The sequence below is a fragment of the Lissotriton vulgaris genome, chromosome 5 (assembly GCF_964263255.1).
Source record: "Lissotriton vulgaris chromosome 5, aLisVul1.2, whole genome shotgun sequence".
NCBI lineage: Eukaryota > Metazoa > Chordata > Amphibia > Caudata > Salamandridae > Lissotriton > Lissotriton vulgaris.
This window is the reverse complement of record NC_141693.1, coordinates 1,986,965,722-1,986,989,056: the sequence shown is the minus strand read 5'-3', so window position 1 is coordinate 1,986,989,056 and position 23,335 is coordinate 1,986,965,722. Positions and strand designations below refer to the sequence as shown.

Genomic DNA, 23,335 nt, shown 5'->3' with positions numbered 1-23,335 from the left:
TTGTCAAGGCCTGCCATAGGAGTGACTGATAGGAACTCGGGTGTCCATTGGAGGGTTAGATATAGGGCTACTATATCTAAAGCAAAGGGTGATTACACGACTTTGCCCCAGCTGTCATGCAGCCAGTTGTGTCAGATTTAGGAGGCCAGCCAGGGGTGGCATAATACATGCTGCAGCCCCTGGCGGCCCTGGGTACACCTATGCCCTGCGTTACGGGGTCTGATAAGGTGGCCCAGTACTAATTGGTAAATGCACCTAGGGTACATCTCGTAATTTAGAAAGAGAACAGCCAGGCTGTGGGTCTGATTGGCAGGCCCACAGCCAGAGAAAGTCGTAAACCAGTGAAACAAAAGCAAAAAATCTGGGTGATCATAGGATTGCAGACCCTACTCTCCTACAAACGGTACCAATAGCTTACAAATCTCACTTGTACACACAAGCTGAAAAAACATTCAGTCTCACAGAAAATACTGTGAAAGCAGTGGAAACTGCTATAGCAAAAGAACGAGAACTAGCACATGGCAAAAGGATCAATGTCCTCATAGTGGAATCCGCCTTCGAGGCGCTATTCAGCCCAGTAAACCTGCCTACAGTGTCACTGGATCCGAAATGGATACAGTGGGTAAATTCTCTTGGCGCGGAAGACGTGAAATACTATTTCGCCCTGCACATGAAAAAACTGCATGATTTAACTTATGAACAAGAATATCCTCTGCCAATCGAAATTCTTCCTCTACAACAATACTCCTGTATAATCTACACAGACAGATTTGTACAGCACTACAATGTAGAAAATAAATCCGACGATGCAGCCTGTGCGATTGTTAAAGGTCGCTGGCTCTGCGGTAAATTCAGACCGAAAATAACAAAAACTGAATCACTGAGAAATTGTTCGGCTCAGCGAGCTGAAATTGGATCTTTAAAGATGGCGCTTGAAAATGCAGAACGTGAATTCCCGACACTAATCATGTGCGATTCGCGGTTTTGCGTCAACTCTAACAATAATAAGTTGCAGAGCTGGGTTCAAAATGATTACAAAGATGACACAGGTGCCACAATCAAGCATAAAATGCTTTGGAAACAAGTAGTTCTTTTACAGAAAGAACTACAAAAGACTCATGTGATACACACTCTGAGTCATCAACGTGAAGCAACTAAACCGGCTTACGTAGCCACAAAAAGCGTTCAGAAAAATACATAGATGGGGAAACCATGCTGGCAGTAAAAACGTCCTTAAAAGGCGACTGTGCAGCACTACCCGTGAACTATCCACTCAATTATGCATACGTAATTGATGCAAACTCCGTTCCTTTTGCTCGAATCCCTGGAGTGGGGGATAGGGTAATTCCAAACACGAACCGGAGAATCTTATTAATAGCAGACGCACACATGGGTGAAGGTCCAAGGCACAAACAGATGAAGGAATCTCTGACTGAATTACAATCAGAGTACTGGTGGCCGGGGATGAGCGTGCAACATCAAATATATGTAAAAAACTGTCAAGACTGCAGCAGAGATCGCAGTAATGAACCGGTCCAGTCTGTTGCCCATTTACCGTTTATAGACAGGGTAATATATGCAAACCAGCGTCCTATTAATTGTTTAAGACTAAATTCACTTAAAAAATGTGGCCCCAGCACCAGGCTGACGCCAAAACTGTTATAAAAGATCTGCGAGTCTTTATCGGCACATACGCAATTGCCATGTTCCATTCTGACCAGGGTCCTGCTTTCAGCTCTCGAGCTTATAAGGAGGCAATGGCCAGTATGGGCGTTGGGTTGCGATACTCTTGTCCATCACACCCTGAGGGGAACAGTGTAGTGGAATGAAAAAAACGAGACATAAAGCAATCTATAACGGCAAAGGTATTAGGTTCGGGTGATGGGTGGGTCAAACATTTAATAAGTGTCCAACTTAGTCTAAATAATGTGCCAAGAAATTCTCTAAAAGGTTTCAGCCCGTACGAACTATTGTTCGGAACTAGAATGCATATTCAGGATCTTGATAGTCAGGCTTCAGTGGTTAATGATAAGAATAAAGACTTTGACATCAAAGATCGTTTGGCTGTTTTACAGGACTTGAATGAAACAAGAAAATCCTTAAGCAACATAAAGTTAAAGCAACAGCCAACTACCACTGAAGACACACCACCTGTCCCAGCAAGACCTGTCTGGATTCCAAAGAATGGGGATCTAGTCAGAGAGAAAATAGCTGTGAAGAAGGAATTTGGGCCTTCTTACAGAAAAGCAGTACCTGTCTTGGAAATCAACGGAACAAGATCAGTAGTACTACCGCCTCTTGCTGGTAAAAAAGAGAACGGAGTTGTATCAATCGACCTGGTAAAACCACAAGCCTGTGGCCTAACAGTAGGCCAAGTGGACTCCCAAGAAATAACAGAATACCCAAATTTGCAAAAATGCAAGAGGTTCAAACTGAAAGACTAATCACATTTGATAAACCTGCAGTGCACAGAGAGGGACTATGCAATAGTGCCATGGAACTCATGCCTCTTGAAACACAGATTGAAACAGTTTGTCATGAAACACCAGTCTACAATGATGTGGCATCAGAATGTGCTACCGAAAGACTGTAGTGTAGTTCCTAGTTTCCCACTAGGCCCTGCGCATTGGAATAACATAAACAGTAGTATCGACGTGGAACTGCTTAGATTCCAGGCCTCCACTGACTATGCTAAACTTAATTGGGTTGTGTTACCAACTAGCTCAGAGGTCACTGGAAACTTTCTTCTCTGCATAGGAAGTGATCAGCTTCCTTGGCACAGACAAGAAGGGATTCAGTTTTCCAACAACCATGCAACATGACAACTTTGCTCCTCAGATCAAGAGTCAATCTCTAGGGTCGTGTGAAACAATAGACATAGATTTCACTCAGTCAGTCTAGTGCAGTTTACTTTCACGGTATGTAGAGAATAGAGAGACGGGCGTGTATCAATAAAGGTTAACATTTATTGAACAGTCTTTCTTCTCGTACAAGAGAAATGTATTGCCACAATTGCAATAATTGTTATTATAAAAAGTACGTACAGTAAGATAAGTATTGCGAAATAGAACTGTAAAAGCATTGATATGGTTTCTTAGCCATACAATGGTTTAAAAGTAATAAAACATATATACAGTCATATATACATTAGGCTAACATACTCAACTGGTGCTTCTAACTAAGCCTACCCCAGTGTGCCTGACCTAAGCCTAACACGTGAAAGGGGAGTAAGTAAGTAGCTTTAAGTTAAGTTGGTTTTGCCAAGGTTTGTTTCAAGAATTCTCGTCTAAGGGTTTAGTCAACACCATACCTCTGAATAGAATGATGGAGGATTGGTATCTCCTTCAGGGGTCACTCTCGATATCCCAGTCACCCGCGAGGGTAAACCGGAAACGCCTTGGCTGGATTTCTCTGCACGAGAAAGGCAGCGGGTCTCTTCAGCGCGTCGAGGAAGGAGGGGGGACAGCGTCCGCGGGCAGCTGGAATCTGCTGGATGTCTTCGCAGAGGGACGGCTGTTCGGCTCCTTAAGCGTACTGCACCATAGGTCGCGCTTTAGCGGCGATAATGGTATCAGCAGCTTCACCACCACAGGATAGCAGGCTGCAGCGACAGAGTGCTAGATTTACCAACACAGGGTCATGCAGGCAGCTGGCATCAGCAACAGGCAACGAACATTGCTTAAGGCAACGTGGGTAATATTTATACCTGACAGGTGCCGGGTTTGACGCAAGTTTGCTGGACATAAGACGTCAATTAAAGATGTCACTAGGAAGTGATAGTTATCAGTTGCTCATTAGAGTTCCATTACTAATCAAAACATAGCAAGCGGGGATTTCCAGGTTTGCTAAGTTTTTATCTTGTTGAAGAACTCGGAGTGTTATCTAGGAATATCAGATAGTGACTGCTGCTCTGTCATTGCACTAATTGGTCGCAAAGGAAGTAGCAGAGAGTCATGCTGGAATGTGGCTCTGTTCGTGTGAGGCCAGAGATGACTTTTCAGAAAATCGCACTTGAACGGTTATGCCAATATAGGGAATAAATGGATTTATAGCCGAATAGGGGCATAAGGTCACAGTATCGATCAGGAACCTAGATAAACACGCAACAAGACAAATTGAGAAAACAATTCCAACAATTGACAGAACTGCCTCTGGCTACTTCATCAACTTCAGTACCTTTTCTGAAGATCAAAATGACTCTCAAGTGACGCCAGAAACAAAGACTTTTAAAGAAAAAGCAACAGAACTCTTTCATCAACTCAAGGAAGCATTTCTGAATGCACCACTGTTTGAGCATTGGATTATATCAGGGGTACTTATACTTCTATTAGGCCTAATATTGGTTTTAATTTTAGGAAAGTTTATTACAGTTCAATGGAAACAGCAAGTCAGAACATCAACTTAGTTCTAAAACCACACAAATCATCTCACATGAAGAAAAGAGGACTATCATCAGTAAATGTCACAGCCATTCCAATATCCGGCGGGGTAGTATGGGACAAGACTGACTATGAAGTATATGGCCCGGTGGAAATCCTGAAATATCCTCACCAGTTCAAGGTTTCATTAAGTGACTTTGTAAAACCGAGTACATTCTCTGATGATTGGGATTTTGAAAGTATAAATAATATGATGTCGGATTTAGTGTTGTCAGCAAAATTTACAGAACATGATTATTTACAAGGTTCATCTAATTATGAACAGATGTACTGTTTTTCACATTACGCAGACCACTACTTACATAAATCTGCACAACCTAGAAATGTTTTTAAATATAATCAATGGGAACATTGTGCTACACCACCTAAAAGTAGTTCGAAAACATTATATGAGAAGTTCCAGTACTTCTCAGGGTTTAACACAAGTGATGCAGAAACGTTTTATTACAAACTGTTGGATAAAACAGGGTTTAAAACAATGCTGACAAATACTAAATTGATATATTCAGAAGCATTTTATGAAAAAATGATGACATTTGGTTTTGATTTCTGGAAAAACAACATTGAAACAAAAACCATCTGGGGTACAAAAGATTGGCAGGTACAAGGCCTAGAAGCATTATTTTGAGCCTGCGTGATCCCAGAACAAATAATGTTCTTAAATGACACAATTCACCAAACAACCTGTCTTGGCCTAGCTAAGATTAAAGACCTTAACAAACCGTCTATTCCAAAACCAATACCTGATAATGCAACAACAGAAGTTGAAATAGACGTATCAAAAATTTTACATCTAAACAGAACACATCCTGATTGGAAAAAGTGGTTAATCTGGCCTACTGACACAAATAACTATCAAGATAGATTCCTGAACAAAACACAGGGGTTAACAATGACCAGACCAGACCCTAGATACTCCCAGAGACAACATCCAGGGGTAGTAACAACATACAGTGTAGGGAAACTGTGCCTTGAACGGCTAGAATCATCCACACTGGCAGAAATTAGGCAACACTTATCTTTACTTAAAGATGGTGCTGATTTGCACGATTTCATTATGGGACCATGCAAGCAGAGTCAAAAACGCTTCATAGCGGCCAGCATATATGCGGCATACAACAAGGCTTGGAAAGAAACTCATATTGAAACAGCTGAAAAAATACGAGAAATTGATCGTATTAATTTGGAAAAATCACTTTCTGTTGAGGACAATGGGTTAATGACTCTGTCCTCCAGAATATATTCACTGGACAGTATTGTATCATCTGCCATCGATATAATAGATAAAGACTTGCTAATGTTACAGCATGGCCAGTCACAATTGCTTTCTATTGTACAGTTAGGCTGGACGCTGCAAAATCTTCGTTCAGCCTATTTGCCATGGCGTTTAATCAACACAATGTCATTGTTTTCCATCTTTAACCTTACTGATAAACAAATCAGCTTGGCACATAAAGGAGCAGACTATACAATCCTGAGCATCGAAAAACTTGAGAGATTACCATTGACAATGTCAGAAAGACCTGTCATTGAATGGATAATACACGGGATTATCACAATTCCGATAACAACTTTCCAATTTAAAAATTGCCTTGAGTATATACCGACTGGCCAGTATGAACGATTGGGTAAAGAGTACATTAAGTCAGCATGGAAATTACCATATACACACACATGCTATAGTGACAGCAACAAAAATGTATTTCTTAGTGGTGAACATTGCAAACATTCACTAAGCGGTATACTTTTGTGCCAGGGTATTAATTTACACGGGGCCTGTGAAGGAACTTCAAACAACCTTTCATGCCACCAACATGTCACACCTGCAACGCAGATAGAGCAGGCAGCTTTCTAACGGGAGTTACATTCTAATTACGGATCACAGCTGTTGTGGCTTGGTGCCAGGGAAAGCATATCTCGTAAGCGTAACTTCCATGGTCACTTGCTGTATGCAAGCATTGTTTCCAAACGGCCATGAAGATTCCGAGACGCCGATTTGGCCTCCTTTGAATGTCTCTTCTATACGAATTGATACTTTAAGCAGAATGAAGTCTGTGCTTTTACAGACAACAGTGCCCATAACGTCATCTAAAGAGACGTATGATCTCCAAGTTGCAAGGACAACATCAGAGATACATGACCTTTTATCAACAAATTGCCCCGTGCATTTCACAGAAATGCTTAGCCAAATTCTAAATATGTCGGATGCCGTAGGTATCTCGAAATTATTTAAGACAATTTTTTCGGGACTGTTAACACCATTCAAAGCAATCTTGGGAATTATTCCTAATTTTGTCCATTCAGTCTTTGGCGGCATACCCCTAACTTTGGGACTTGTAGCAGGCATTTTATTTTTGACCCTCCTGCTCCCATATGGCAAGCCAAAACACAGACATGGCTCCGGCAAGGATGGAAGAAACGATCCTACCGGGACCGCATAACTAGAGTCCTTGGATTGGCCAGGCTGAGAGATCTGAACATGATCTGGTTTCTTTCATTCAGACCTATATGGCAGACCTGCATCTTACCTGTGCTTCGATGTATGCTATGCGGCGAAGAATGCGTGTTAGACACCTGTCTTGCACTACCATCAGCAGTACCAATGGATATCGATACTTTGCTAAGTCCTGTAACAGCTCATGCATCGTGTTGTCCCCAGCGGCTACCAATCCTGATGACGGCATTCGTTGAGACTCCTGTGCTACGACTAGGTGGCGGCAGTGGAGCGATACATGAAAGCAACATCACCCAGGTACGGCCTTCTGTGAGCATTGCTGATCCAAACATCGATGATAGCAATCATTCTCACTCCTGCCAAGTTACAGCATTATCGAACTTGGTCGAACTGTCACCTGAATATGTAGACCTATTCTTTAAGAGCCTGTCTGATATGATGTTCTCCCCTGAACAGCAACAATGAATTTTGGGAAAACATTTTGGCGCACAGCGTTCCCATGAACTCTGAATTCCGCCTTCAGTTTTGATCAACAAAAACTACTAAAAAGCGTTTGGAACTCTATTCCCCCGTTCACCTTGAACATTTTTTTAAATTGAACATTTTTCAAAATATTTACTTTTTTTTCCCTGGCACGAATACCTTTGCTTAAAGTAGAACTATTCATAAAGAACAGAACTTCTATTTTTAGTAAATCTAGAGACAAAATAACTTTAGCTCAGCCTCTAGCACATTTTACAGCAAATGCATTTATATGTGATGAAATAGTCTCGCCCTTCTTTTCTGTACTAAGAGACATTTCATGTGTAATTTTTTCGCAAAATCGTTCAACTGATTACATATGCTATAATTTTTTAATGATTTCTATGCTTAAAGACGTACAGTACCTATATTTTCATGTATTTCGAATACGCCATTTCAAATGCAATATGTATTTTGGGGTGGGAAGTATTACACACACATCTTATTGCTTTAGTTTTTAGTAATTTGATGGACATAAATTCGTGGAGTGGGTGTCGTGTTCTAATCTAGGACCCCGATCAATATTGTGACCTTATGCCCCTATACGGCTATAATGAATCCATACCCCTATAATGGCATAAACGATCAGAGCCATATTTCAGAAACTCGTCTCTGCAGCTCATTACAGTATATGACACAGCAGAAGCCACTATCTTAGATTCTTAGATTACACACCGAGTTCTTTCAACAGATAAAACCCCCAGCAACCTGGGAAAGCCCCGCTTGCTATGTTTTGATTAGTAATAGAACTCTAATGAGCACTGTAAGAACGACCGGTTCTTAGTGACATCTTTATTGACGTCTTATGTCCAAAAACTTACGTCAAACAAGGCACCTTTTAGGTATAAATAATACCAACGTTTCCTTAAGCAAACACAGCGGTGGTTGTTGTGAATACAGGAGCAGAACAGCTGTCCCTTGCAGAGCCCAGCAGATGTGAGAAGCCCAAGGACGCTGCCCCTCCTCCTCCTTGACGCGCTGAGAAAGACGCTGTCTTTTCTCCTGCCGAGAAAATCCAGCTCCGGCGTTTCCAGCCTACCCTTGCGGGTAACTGGGATATCGAGTCCTGAGGGGAGATACCAGACCTCCAATATTCTATTCCAGAGGTACAGTGTTGACTAAACCCTTAGAGAGAATTCTTGAAGCAAACCCTTGGCAAAACCAACTTAACTTAAATTGCTACTTACTTACTCCCTCCCAAGTATTAGGCTTAGGTCAGGTACACTGGGGTAGGCGTAGTTAGAAGCACCAGTTGAGGACGTTAGCAAAATGTATATATGAATGTATATATTTTACTCATTTTAACTATCGTATGGCTAAGAAACCATATCCATGCTTTTACAGTATTATTTCGCAATCCTCCTTTTACTGTACGCACTTTTTATAATAACAAGTCTTGCAATTGTGGCAATTCATTTCTCTTGCTTGAGAAGAAAGACTGTTCAATAAATAATACCTTTTATTGAAAACGCCCATCTCTCTATTCTCTGCATCCTGGTGAAAGTAATTCTTGCACAACTGACTGAGTGAAATCACTGTCTATTGTTTCACACGACTCTAGAGATTGACTCTTATTCTAAGGAGCAAAGTTGTCATGTTTATGCGGTTGTTGGAAAACTGAATCCCTTCTTGTCTGAGCCAGGGAAGCTGATCACTTCCTATTCAGTCAAGAAAGTTTCTAGTGACCTCTGAGCTAGTTGGTACAAACCCAATTAAGTCTAACATAGTCAGTAGAGACCTGGAAGACCGCACTTCTACGTCTACACTGCTGTTTATGTTATTCCAATGCGCAGGGCCTATAGGGAAAATAGGAACTACACTACACAGCCTGTAGCTTAACTGCGGGTGTATCAATGCACATGCAGGCCACGGGCGACGTGCAGATAGCTGCCACACTATTCAGTTTTAGGCAGTACTTCAGCAGACACGTAATGTGGAATGCATCATATGCGTGAAAATGCATTTCAGTGCGGTGATGCGGAGCACCACACTGAAATGCGTTAGTCTAACGCCCGATGCGTGATACGTGGCAGGACTGGCTGTACTCATTTGCGTAAAGTCTTATTTATTCAGCCTATACCTATTTCCCTCATTTTCATTGCTTGATTTTGCGCGTGAGAACGTGTCACTCGGAATCATTAAATGTCACTCATAATTAAACTAAAATTCTGAAAATGTCACACATAGCAATCTGAAACCTTGGCAGCTATGAATAATTGGCATTGCCCAATAGGAACATCGCCCTCTGAGTCCAGCCTGCCACTGTGTGTGGGAAGACAGGTATCCGAATATCTGCACTGCTCCGCTAGTTCTATTATTTTTGAAGATTAACAATGATTCAGCAGCAGCCATGGTTTTAAAGTCTCGTAAGACAACAGATAACAAGTCAGCGTTGCTTTGCCTGATTATAACATGGCCGCCACGGTACACGTGGCCAACCTCGCGCCGATGAAAGCACGCATCCGACTCCTACGCACTGAGAGGCGTCATGGCAGGGCTCGCCTTCTCGCCAGTGAGTGACGTCAAGGATGCGCCTCATTTCACACTACGTGGCGGCGTCAGGTGACGCCGGCCAGAGTGACAGCTGCGAGTGTCAATAGAGGAGGGGCGGGGCTGTGGGTACCGGCGGGGCGGGGCCTGGGAGACAGAGGAGACGACCCGCAGCACCGAGGGAGAGCCGGGGTTCGGAGCCCTCCGACGGACGCAGGATGATGACCTCGCAGCCGGCCCCCGAGGAGCCGGGGGCTGACGCCGACAAGCCCCCCACCGCGGCAGCTTCCAGCGCGCAGGACGATGGCATGACCTGGTGGTACCGCTGGCTCTGCAGGACCGCCGGGGTGCTGGGAGGCCTGTGTGAGTATAATCACCCCCCACGAAGGCATTGTCCCCCCTCACACAGCAGCCTGCCAGCTCACTCCATGTTGTCACGGATACCGGGACGCTCTTGTGAGGACATAGTGCATTCTGGGTGTTGTAGTGATGATCTTTCCATTGTTTCCCCTTTGCCACGGACACTTGGGCTCTCTTGTGACGTGATGGATTCTGGGTGTTCGAGTCCGGCTTGCATGGGTTGAATTAGTTGAAGGTAGTATTCTTCATGGGAGTGTTTCATCAGAGAAAAGAACAGGAGGGGAAGAGTGTCAGTAATGACCAGGAGGTGTGAAAGGTGTCATCAGTGTATGCCTCATTGTTCTGCATGTGGTGTGTCTGTTGCGGGCCCCACAATCGGACATCGATGGTCGCGCTTTTTGCACGTTACTGGACGTGCAAACTTATTGGCTTGGAAGGGCCCCAGCTAAGCCCATGTTAAAGAGTGTCCAGGCAATTAGTGTGATTAGGGCTTAATTGGGATGAAAAAAAGGGGGGTCTCTCAAAGGGGCGTGGCTGATGTAATTAAGGGCGTGTCTTAAAACAGTATTTTTTATTTAGTTGATTTTTATAAAGCGTGGACATTACCCGAAGGTGTCAGAGCACTGTACAATAGAGCCAGTTACGTTACAAGAGAAAAGTGTTACATAATAGAACATTACAAAGATAATCAGGAGACTTAAAATGAAGGGTACACAAGCAAAAAATCCAAAACAGCACTCAGGGGTGAGGAATGTACAGTAAAAAAATACAAATTTACAATGAAGAACAAACTTCGACGGGCCTGAGAATGAGTGTTAGTTCTGAAAGTGTCTTTAGAAAAGAAGAGATTGGAGGTAGGCTTTGAAGATCTGGATAGAGGAGGTGACACGAAGCAATGGGGGAAGCGAGTTCCAGATTCTCACCGCATTGCCTGAGAAGGATTGCGCCATCGATCTTTCCCTTTTGAAGACGGGCCGCTCAAGCAGAAACTTTTCTGCATTGAGAGAAGGTATAGAGCCTCTGGCCAATTTCAATCTATTCGCCAGGTAACAAGGGGAGGACGTGTGTAAGGCTTTGTGTGTGATGCAGGTAGTTTTGTAAATAGATCTTGCCTTGATTGGAAACCATCGAAGAGCGGACAGGATAGGAGTGATGTGGTCACTTCGTTTAGACCCTGAAATGAAGCGAGCTGCTGAATGGAGGATGGATTTGAGGGGGCAGAGGTGGGATTTGGGTAGGCCCATCAGAAGAGAATTGCAATAATCCAGTTTTGAGAGAACCAGAGATTGTACCAAAGTTTTTAAGTCTTTCTCCGGGAAAAACCGACGGATCCCCCACAGAAGGCACAACTGGTAACGTACGTTCTTAGCAATAGAGTTGATGTGGGAGATTAGGTTGAGTCTTTTGTCACGAATGACACCTAGGAATTTAGCGCTGTCAACAATGATGGGTTTGTTGTTGAGTAAGTTCAGCTGATCCATCCAAGATTGAACAGGAGGAGGTGAGAGAGAGGTAAATTCTTATATATGTTTTATATCTAAATAAAGATCATTATTATTATTATTATTATTATTATTATTATTAAAAAAAAAAAGAGGTAGAAAGGAGGAGGAATTCAGTTTTGGTGGGATCTAGAATGAGTTAGTGAACTAACATCCAGTTGTGAATAGAGTTGAGTAGTGAGAGATCGTGAGCGGAGACACCTTGAGGTAGATTTGAGTGTCATCCGCAAAAAGATGGTAATGGATCCCAGATTTGCTTAGGATGTTCACTAATGGTTCCAAGTAGAGATTAAACAAAGTGGGTGCCAGGATAGAACCTTGAGGGATGCCTTGACCTACAGCCAATGGAGATGATAGACTGTTCGCTATCTTGATCCTTTGGGATATGTCGGAGAGGAAAGAGGCAAACCATTTAAGCACTCTGCCATCCAATCCCATTCTCTGTTGAAGAGTGTTGAGGAGGGTGCTATGATTAACAGTGTCAAAGGCTGCAGAGAGGTCTAGAAGAATCAGAAGACATGATTCCCAAGAGTTGAGTATATGCGTCGCATTATCAATCACTTGCTGTAGGGCAGTTTCAGTGCTGCAATTTTGGATGAAGCCAGACTGGAAAACGTTGAGGAGATTATTGTTCATAATATGTATGGAAAGTTGTTTCGCAACACATTTTTCAGTGATTTTCGAAAGAAAAGCGAGGTTGGTGATGAGGCGGAAGTTGTTGAGGTCGCTCGCATCAGCTGAGGTTTTTTTTAGAAGAGGGGTAACCTCTCCTGATTTGAGGGCAACCGAGAGGGAGCCTTGACTGAGGAAGAGATTAACTAGTCTGGTCCAGTAAGAGCGAGTATGGGTGTAGAAATCGATGTCGATGATACTAGGGATGGGGTCAGCTTGAATGGTTGGAGGGTTTGGTTTCGAGGATGCATTTAAGTCTAAGTTCTGCCAGGTGACTAAGGATTTCCGCTCCTCAAAGGAAGTGGGAGACCTGATCCACCAGTGCTGTGACCTTTTCATAAAAAAAATGGCGAAATCTGCTGCTTTCTTTGTGGAATCCTCAGGCTTGGTGGTTAGGGGAGAACAGTTTGGGTTTTTGATGAGGTCAAAACGTTTTTGGGGTCTGTTTTTGACTGAGTAAAGGAGGGATCTGAAATGTGATGCTTTTTCATGGAAGATGTAGTTGTGATATTTGGTTCTCGCTGAACGTAAAAGAGAGAGACTGAAGGTGGAAGGAGATTTTCTCCAATGTTTCTCTAGGATTCTAAGGTTTTTCCTTTCATCATAGAGAGCTTTATTGAACCAAGGTGCTGAGGGGGTTTCCTTTTGCTTCGGAGTGGATCGACATTGTCGATTTCGACTGCTAGGACTGAGAGGTGAGAACGTTGACATCCACGTTAGGGTCTAGTCTAGGACATGACCGCATAGCAGAATCACAAAAGTGTCAAGATCAATGTTTTTTGTGTTGCAGATCCAGGTAGTAGCTCTTTTAGGTTGGCAAAGAGTTATAACGTGCGATAGGTGAAAACGGAAGGGAATGAGTAATTGGTCAGACCAGTCTACATGGATGGGGGAGCAGTAGTCAGCAGGTCTGCTTTGTATATAACAAGGTCCAGAATTGAGCCCTTGGAATGTGTGGTTTCCGAGCAATGTTGGAAGAGATCATTGGCTGAGAGAAAGGCGGCAAGCTTGTTGGCAGCCGAATCTTCCAAAGAGCCCCAATGGAGATTAAAGTCACCCAGGAAGATCTGTCTGTCACTTTAAGAAAATTGGTCACTTATGAAGTCAGTGAGTTCCTCCACAAAGGAAAAGCAGTTACTGGGCGGGTGGTAGATGGCATGGAATCTAAAGGGTGAGCTGTGATGTATTTGAAGTTCTAGGGATAGGCATTCAAATGTATGGAAAAGGGTGGTAGGGAAGGCTTTCATTTGAAGGGAGTTCCTGAAGATGATAGCGACACAGCCCAAATTTTGTCTGTTCTGTCATTTCTGAGGATAGAGTAGTCAGTGGGTACCAGAAGATCAAACAAATTATGAAAGGAATCATTAAACCAGGTCTCAGTGAGGAAGAACATGTCAAGATTCTGGTGGGTGATAGTGTCAGAGATTTCCAATTTGTGTTTGATTGCAGATCAGCAGTTGTGGAGCAAGCAGTGCAACTCTGACATAACTGTTTTGGTGATGGATGTGCTGTTAAGGGAGATGGATAAGATTTTTGAATGAGGGTGCCAGATAGGAGGGAGGCTGGTGAGTTCTGACAGAGTAGATGGTCTGAATAGTGAGCTGCGTAAAATTATTAGGAGAGGAAGGTGGAGGGGGAGTGACGTTGGTGGTCTTGTAGCTGGCCAGTAAGTTGGTGACGTCTACAGAGGACAGACTGTGGTTGGTTTTATTGGGGCGCGGGTGCAAAGAACTCCTCGGACGGATATTAAGGAAGAGGGACAGCTTGATGCTTAAAAGTGAGATGGACGTTACAAGCTGGGAAATGGAAGAGATGAGAGAATCAAGTTTATTTTCCAGGTAGAGGAGAGCTGAGCGGGGAATGTTGGGTGGCTCGATGGATAAGGGAGGGAGTGCAGAGGATGAGGGAGGATGGGGAGGGGTAGGGAAACGGGATAAGGGAGGCGGTGCAGTGGGTGAGGGAGCACGAGAAGGGGGTAGGGGAGGGAGTGTCGAGGGTGTGGGAGGGAGGGGTGGGGGAAATGGGTGGGGAGTTGGGGCGCAAGGGTAGAAGGTGGGGAAAGATGGTGAACGATAGGAGTGGGTGGTGAAACAGTGGTGGGAAGAGAAATATTTTTACTGGTGTCAAACAGAGGGAAAGAGTAGAGATCATAAATAGGAGACAGTTGAGGAGTAGGAGGGGGCTCACATGAAGGCCAAAGGTAAGGGGAGAAGAGAGGAGAAGAGGTTGAGCAGTGAAGGGAGGGCTGGGGGGGTCAGCTGAAGGCCAAAGGTATGTGGAGAAGAGAGGAGAAGGGGCTGAACAGGAGGGGGAGGGAAGGGCGTCCAAGGAAGGCCAAAGGTATGGGGTAAAGAGAGGATGGTGCTGGACAGGTACTGTAGGCTATGAAAGGTGAATGTAGGGAAACAGGTAAATGGTGGAGTGGGGTGATTGGGCTAGATGGAAACTGAGGGAGGAGTAAGGGACTGCAAGGTCAGAGGGAGAGACGAGGAAGGAATTGTCGTGGAGGGAGACCTGGTTAGGAAGCAAACAATGAGGAAGGGGAGGTTGAAGAGAGATTGGAGGTGGAAGAGAAGAATTTAGGATACGATGGGGCCGGGGAAGAGCGGGAAGGGGGAAGGTAAGGAAAGTTGATCAGTAGACCAGGTTGTAAGAAAGATGGAATAAGAAGGGGGGAGGTGGGCTGGAATAGGGTGATTAGGGGGAGGCGAAAACGTTAGAGAATCGAGCAGATGCAGGGTGGGGAGGGGGGTGGAGGCTGGAGACAAGGCAAACGAGATAGGAGGAGGAACGTTTTGGGAAGAGGGAAGAGTGGGAGAGGAGAAAATAACAGCACGGGGAACGAAGGGTAGGGCTGAGTCTCCCGAGAGAGTGGCCTGATAGAGTATCAGGGGATCAGGTCTAACTCCCTTACAAAACATACCAGTGGGATAGAAGGCTAGATTGCCTCCAGTGGTGGAGAGGGTGTGGGATCATAACTGGGCATAACTTCAGCTGTTTTGTCATTCTGATTAGCAGTCTCGAGCGGCAATTTTAGACAATCATATACATATTATCGGCGAAAAGGCGGTACTTTCAACTGTTGAGTCGTTCGGCTTGGAGCGCGATCAGGGCAATTGAAGCGCCAGGTGCGATCTTATAGTGAGCCCAATCTCAATCGGGTGTGGCACAGCCGATCGGAGCGCTCTACTTAGCAAAGTGTGCAGCCCGACTGGCATTTTGTTGTTTCTGTCATTGTATCCAGATATACAGTACAACAACTAACATTACACTTATAACACGCCAGGACTATTGGCTTTGTCAATGTTAGTTGCCTAGGATAAATAATCAACACTGAAACCCAGCTTTCCAGGGTGCCTCCCATATCACCGACTCAACCTCAGTTCTACAGGCCTTTCAGATACCGCGGCCTGCCAGGAAGCATTCATTCTTGCCCATTGGCAATCCACCTGTGGTCACACAATGAAGTGAGCAGGCACGGTGAGTAAGTATTGGTTTGGAAGCTTCCTTTGATAATGGCTAGGGCATCGACACTAGAAGCCTCAACACATCCCACTGATATGTAGAACCGTGGGCTACTTTTCTATAGTATAAATCTAGCTACAAGGCGATTTAGTGCTGCACAGGAGCAAAACTTAATTTGTATTAAAACAATGCAAGTGGGAGTGGCCAACATTTTTCTTAGAAGGCACGCCGCCCAGTTCCACCACTGGCATGGCATGTTAATTAATTGGCGCTTCCATATATTGTGACTAAAGCTGTAATAATTAATTGACTAAAGCTGTACTTTATCAGCCACGTTGCCATGTCGGTCAGAACATATGAAGGTTCCTTTGAAAAGTGAATGTTTAGTGCCTTGAAGCCCTAGCACCCTTTGGTGTTCGCTATGTCCGCCTCTTCTGAATATTTGTGGCACATGTTGATATTTGTGTTCAAACCCTGGAGGGACAGGGTCTGCGTGTGAGCCATTCAACCCTAGGCCTCCCTCAGGAGGTGGGACCAGACTCCAAGCGAATTTTAGAATCTCTTCCTGTACTGTTCCAGGTAAATGGATTCATACCCCCCCTCCCACCACAGAAGTGGCCGCGGGGAGTGTATGAGATAGGTGGGGGAAGGGATTGTGGGTTGGCTCAGATCCCACTCGCTTGCTTTATACTCAGCCTTCTTATTTGGCTTTAATCAGGAAATTCAGCACATCATCTGTTTATATTGCAAAACAGGCAGGTGGGGCTCCGGATATCTGAATACTCAATTGGACAGATTGGGGTTATCCAGAGAACCACAAAGCACAGAACTGGATGAATTGTTTGCATACCAACTGCCGCAGTGTTAAGATTTTATTTTTTGTCATTCTGAGGGTTAGGGCAAAAATGGAGAGCCCGATAGGGACCTGTGTCAGCACCTGCTTTTTAGAACTGCTGGTGCTAAGCACCATCAGGATCCAGCCCACTTAAAGGCCTGGGTGTGATATTTATTGCCCCAATTGATCTCAGTTAATACATTCACTCCCCCTGAAATACCTGCCTATTGCGAATTTCTCGTGCATAGCAAGTATATTTTGCAGTTCACTACCACAAAATCGGCATGTTTCTATAAATATTGGCTATTTTTTCCTGATAAATATTGGCAGCTTTGACCTGCTGTTATTTATCACAAAACATATAATAGGTTTATGAGTGGTAACAGCAGTTGACTGCCCATATTCCAATTAAACATGCCGCTGGTAATGATGGCGAGAGGGATCTGCGCAGAGCAGCTCATCAATTGCAGTCACACTGAGAATCGTCTAGTGAGATGTCTCGCCTTCCTGTGCTGTGTTGAGGCCAGCGTTTGGTGACCGGAATAGGGAAGGATCTGAAGCACAGAAGGTCTCCACCACAGACCATTTTAGGGACTGGTTTATCTCTAGAGGTATTAATAAGCAGGATGTAAATGTAAATGTGTTTGTATTTATATAGCGCCTTCTACCCAGAGGTCTCGTAGCGCTGTCTTCATACCAATGTGTAACCCTTCCTGGCTTTCCTGTAAGATGTCCACTCCTGGGCACCCCCAAGGTGAAGCCAGGCATCCAAGCGCTGCTGGGGCCGTTGTGGAGATTAAGCAAGCTATTGCCCAGAGTCACAGAGTGGGACCCATGATTAGACTAGGCACCTAGGCGAGAATTTTCAGGTCCGGGGAGATGGAGTCCAAGAGCTGCCGAGGTGGGAATTGAACCCTGGTCCTGGGCCAGACCTCTGCATCAGGGTCTGCCGCTCTAACCATTGAGCCACGCTTCTCCACTCTAACTTAAACAGGTTCGGGAGTACCTGTAGCGATGGGCCCCAGACCATCAGGGGAACAGCTCTAAACCAACAGGAATGTAAAGTCTTACTCCTAGCCAGATAGGATTACTGGCCATTCAACTCTTGAAGACTGATTTAAGCATGAATAAACAATTTGGTTTCGTAGGAGAATCAAAATTGCAATATAGGTGTGAAGTAAGCAAAGTCACTTAGTTACTTCTAAAGGAAGTTTTAATTGTATCAAGAGGAGCCCACGTCCAGCAGTCCACCTCCTGTGACTTCCAACTGCAACTGACCACGAAGCAGTTGGTTGGAACTGACAGTGAACAGAGCTCAAACATGGAATACACAGTGAAAGAAAACATTTATAAACTGGAAGTTTAAAGAGCAGGGTACAGAAACTAGCAACAGATAAAGTCATAACTACACTACAGCATCTCTTCCTTTTACAAAATGTAAGAGAAATTGTTAACAACGCAATGCTACAATAAACGTAACTTGGCTACGTAAAAAATCAATGCAAATAAGTCTTTGAATCTTGCCGGTAAGGGAGCATTTTCCAAGGGTCTAATGCCATGTCCTGATTCCGACTGTACATCAGAAAAACTCGGATTATCATGCATATCAGCACTGCAATAATCTCCCAATCCAGCAGAACCAGATACCTTTAAGGATGTAAACAAAGAAGTATTCTCGGACACAGAAGAATTTGCATTATCACTATCTTCATCTGGTAGATCATGTACACATTCATTGTCTTAATTATCACCAGTGCTTACCTGTAAATTGTTCTTATTGCTTCTACAGACACTCTAAAAATGTCCCAACTAATGGCATTAGTTGCAATGTGTGCCACGTGCTAAGCCTGAAGGATTATTGCTCAAATGTGTTTTGAATCCACATTTAAAACACACTAGAGCAGCAAGACTTCTGTTTTTAAATCCTCTCGTAGACTTTTCCAAAAGACGAACTAATAAAGGGTACTCGATTTGGTATTGGGGTGCACAGTGGAGTAGTGTGGACACCCTCATATAGGGCTAAAGTAGCTTGTGGGGGTGTTGGTGGGCGAGGGGGGGGGGAGCTCGAGGTAGAAGTAACTAATGTCTGAGGTACCCGCGCCCTGACCTAGGATATCTGAGGCAGAGGGTGCAGTGACTCACTCTGGATCTGGACAAGAGTGCCTCTTGTTTGGGATAGGCATGTGCCAAAATACGGTGGAAATGCAGGCCGTTGGAGAAATCTTTGGTTACAACCCAACCTTTGGTTATTTTAGTGTTGATGTAGTGATACCCTGAAGGAAGAGGAGCTATGTTGAAGGGGCTTGTGTCCTTTCATTTGGGTTATCTTGGCCATCCTCTCACTGGTAAGATCCTTCCTCCTTCTCTGTACTGTAAATGTAGGTGGAGGGAACAGAAGAGCCAAACAAAAATTAGTAGATACTTTTTTTTATGTCATACTGACTGGTGCCTGCTTCCTAAAAGACTCTCAAAATGTGATGAATAGGATGCTTAGCATAGCAAAAAGCTGCAGGGGTTATAGGAGACAAATACAAGGCTTCAATAACAATCCACCTCTGAATCAAATCAAAGCGTTGCCATGAAACCATAGTCACTTTAAACTCGGAACATTTGTCTACTCATTTAAAAAAAAAAAGTCCCAATTTAAATGCACCAACAAGTATTAATACCCTGCCACTTCTTTTTAGGTTTTTCCTTCCAACAGCTTTAGCTATTATTAGAAAGAAACCCTTTGTATCCAAGGAAGACTATGAGTGGGCTTTGTGTCCACCACTTGCTCGTGATTCGATGTCTTTCCTCCCTAATTTTGTTTCTCACTCAAGCAGCATTTCAGCCTTACTATATTTTGACTGGCTTGGTCTCCTTTACACTGCCGCCGGAACCTGCGACCTTTTGCTGCTGCTTGCACCCTCCCAGGCCGGTCTTTCTGGGAAACCTACCTGCCTGACATCGGAGGTGCACGGGGACACTTTGCCCAATCTCCTCGCTCCCTGCACTAGGGCCGGTCTCCCCCCGCCACCGCAAGCCTCCTGACTTCTGGCGCGGCCGCTGTGTGGGGGGGACTAAAGGTCCCAGCAGCCCTAGCGGCAGGAAGCCGCCGATGCCCTGTCCACGCCCGGAGACGTTTTAAAATCAGACTGGATCCTCGGGACGCCGGGCGAAGCCCCGGCAAAGGACGGGCTGTCCAGGGCCGACCAAGGCTGGGCTGGGCCACCCCTCTTGATTGCCTATCACCATTGTTGTTTTATCTAAAGCTTAAGAAAAGTTGAGAATGTCTTCCGCTTCCAGTGCAGGAAGAAAATGATTGGTTGGGCCTTCACTGTTAGGGCCTCTGGATGCCTTTATTACCAGGGCAACTTCTGCCATAGAAAAGGAAATTGAATTGACGGAGCGGCGTATATTAGCTGAATGGTTTACTAAACGCTCTTCCTTAGGGGCTATACAGTTATCTCAGACCACAACACGGGTGGAAAGGACAACAGGGCACATTGAAGAAATTGGAATACCACCACAGCTGCAAGACTTACCAGTCTGGTTAATTAGCCAGGAGGACTCCCAGCATATTGACATTAGCCTTGATAACACTAGGGATGTAGACCTACAACCAGCCCAAGTAGAACCACCGCGAATAACAGGCAATCAGCCCAACAACAGGACTACTATTATAAACCTGTTGGGGCGGAACATTGCTACAAAAAGAAAAAGGGGACCAAACAAGCAAAAGGGGAATCGAGCCAAGACACAGAAGACTACCATAAGTCCGGCGAAACCCGATAGCTCAAATACACCTAATGTTGACCAACACCAATTGAGAATAACATCACAACATATCCAACTAATTGATATAGAGAAAATAGTTAGATCCCTAGTGTTACCAGTAATTGAAAGACTTAAGCGGATAGGGGAATAGCTGTGTACTCTCACAGTCATGGGGAACTCTCACTCTAAGCTAATCAAAGAGCTGGCGACTAAGGTAGACCCTCCCATTGTTCCTAACCTAGCAGTCAAAATGATAAAACCAGCAATAATGACTAATCTGTCTGAGGGGGACAAAACGCATATGACAGGCTGCACAGATTCAATTGCCATACAACCTAGGGAAATAGCCCAAGGAAAAACTATGGAAATGCCTATTTCTGTTAATAGTAGAACAGGACAAAAAGTTAGGAATGGCCAACCAGAGCCCGCTAATAAGGTTAGTACTTCTCGCCCTGATACAAAATTGACAACGGGTCACCATCGGCAAGTAGATCTGCCACCGGAGGCTGAACCCTATGTCATTGTGTTAACAGGGGTCCAAGAACTACCTGAAGGGAGGTTTGAAAGCCATCAGACACTGAAGAATAAGATTACCCATTGGTTAGGAGAGAATAGCCCATTGCCCGCCAACCTAAATGGAGAAATCTTGCATGTCAGACGGTTGGGATGGCTGGGAAGAAGACCTAAAACGGTCTCAGAAGATGTAGTCATCATACACTTTAGGGACCACAGGGCAGTGACTTTTATAAAAGATTGGTATTCAGGAGGGTATGAGGGAAGCATAGCTGTTGGAGAACTAAGCTATTTCTATCCGAGAGCCTTAGTAGGAAACCCGCCAAGGAGAGATAATCGACTGGGCAGATCAGGGATGTTGCCTGCTTTTAACTTACCAATCATGAATCGATTTACCCCACTTATGGGAATGGAGGGGTCGATTGACTTCCACATGTCAGAGAGGTTAACCAGAACACTGTTTATGATACCCCTAGGACTATACAAGAAGAGGGATTAAGTAAGGATGAGGAAGCTCAGATAGTAACACATGGGGTAGGAGGTGAGGTGAATAATGAATATGGAAAGAAGCCCCAAAAGGGCCAACTTTTATTGTCTTGGAACCTGGCAGGATTGAAGAGTAAAGCAAATGACCCTGAATGGTTAAAAATTATAGACATATATAGCATTTTATGTTTCCAGGAGACATGGTTGACTAGAGAAATACATTTAATAGGCTACCAAACTTTTAACACCCCGGCGACGCCAAGCATTAGAGGCAGAAACAAGGGTGGCCTATGTACTTGCATTTCAAATACGTCTGGCATTAAAATCATTAGATCGATTGTAGCTTAATTTTTCCAAGTATTATTGGTTAGCTGGCCGGGAGTAAAAAAGCTCGCTATAATTAATTTTTATAACAATGCCCATTTTACACTCTGGGAGAGTATTTTTTCCAGTCTCAGGAAACACTTAGGGGACCTAGCAAAATTTGCAACAGGAGATTTGGCACTCCTCTGGATAGGGGATTTTAATTGCTCTACCTGTACTGGCAACGATTCGGGCATTTATCCCTTAAAGGGAGACTGCATAGAAGAATCAAGCCATTTTGTCCACTCTGGTATAGAAGACCAATTAAATGCAATAATCTTCGAGATGGATCTGGGTTTTTTAAACGAAATTTGTTTGTCAAGGAAGGCCTTTGAACCAACATTCAATGGAAGGGGCGTAAACTCGATAATAGATTTCGCTCTCCTATCTCTCAGATACTGATGGTTAGCCCTGTCTTTTGAAACACTAAAACTCGCTTTTGGGGATCATTACCCCATCTCCTTTGAATTGCAAGTAATAGGAAAGCCCCTAAGTAATAAAGAGGAGTATTTAACACCAATAGCTTTGGGGAGTAGAAATGGATATACCATCAAATGGGAGAGGGTAGAGCCCGAAAGATTCTTAAAACATTTGGTTTCCAGAGTTTCAGGCGACTTGTCTATCTGTTTGTCTGAGCCTGATAACCCACTACAAATCTTAGCCTCCTGTACCGTAATTACTAGGGAGATAAAGAATTTATTATTAAGACCATATAAAAAACATTCTCGTAAAGGAAAGGGCTGGTTTAACAAAGCATGTTCTAGGACACATGCCAACTTAATATCCGCCCTGCACGATACCCCAAGATCTTTGGATCGGGTTAGAGAGGCGCGGAAGCTCTACCGAAACGCCCTAGTAGCTAGGAGGCGAGAATTGAAGCGAGATCTTTGGGATAGTCTACACGCAGCCTGCCTGAAAAATGATAATATCGCCTTTTTGGAAGGCAGTCAATGCCCCTTTCTTTCAGGACAGAGATACTGATATAATAGACATAGCAGTACCAGGAGACACATGGGTGGAACATTATGTGGGGGAGAGTACGGAGCCTAATACACTTCAGGATCCTCCCGACCTGTTTCGGTTAGGAATTTATTTTGATCACATAGAGGAACAAAGGGCCATCAATGATAGTGCATCAGGGAAGGCACCTGGACCTGACGGTGTTCCCATCGATATTTATAAAAGTGAGATAAATCTGTGGTCACCTCTTTTAACTAACGTTTTAAATAGTATTAATGCTGTAGGTTTTATTTCTACATGGCCAGAGGCAATAGTGATGCCACTACCGCCCAATATCACTTTTAGACGCCTTGATGAAGGTAGCAGGCAGGATCATGTTAAATAGGATTAAGGGCTGGGCTGAGGATAACCATGTTATTACCCTCTCTTCAGTATGGTTTCCGTCCAGGGAAGGGCACAGTAGAGCAGAGCCTTAATTTGTCACTCTTAATTGCCAAGTACACACAGACAAAGA

The 23,335-nt window shown here is 44.2% G+C and overlaps 1 protein-coding gene across 1 annotated transcript in view; it reads left to right on the top strand.

The window, feature by feature from the left end:
* The first annotated feature begins 9,942 nt into the window (after positions 1–9,942).
* CACFD1 (calcium channel flower domain containing 1) overlaps positions 9,943–23,335 on the top strand; it is a 42,109-nt gene continuing 28,716 nt past the window's right edge. The window contains exon 1 of the mRNA XM_086924722.1: positions 9,943–10,269. Coding sequence (XP_086780848.1) covers positions 10,125–10,269 — 145 coding nt within the window. The 5' untranslated portion in view covers positions 9,943–10,124. The remainder of the gene's footprint in view (positions 10,270–23,335) is intronic.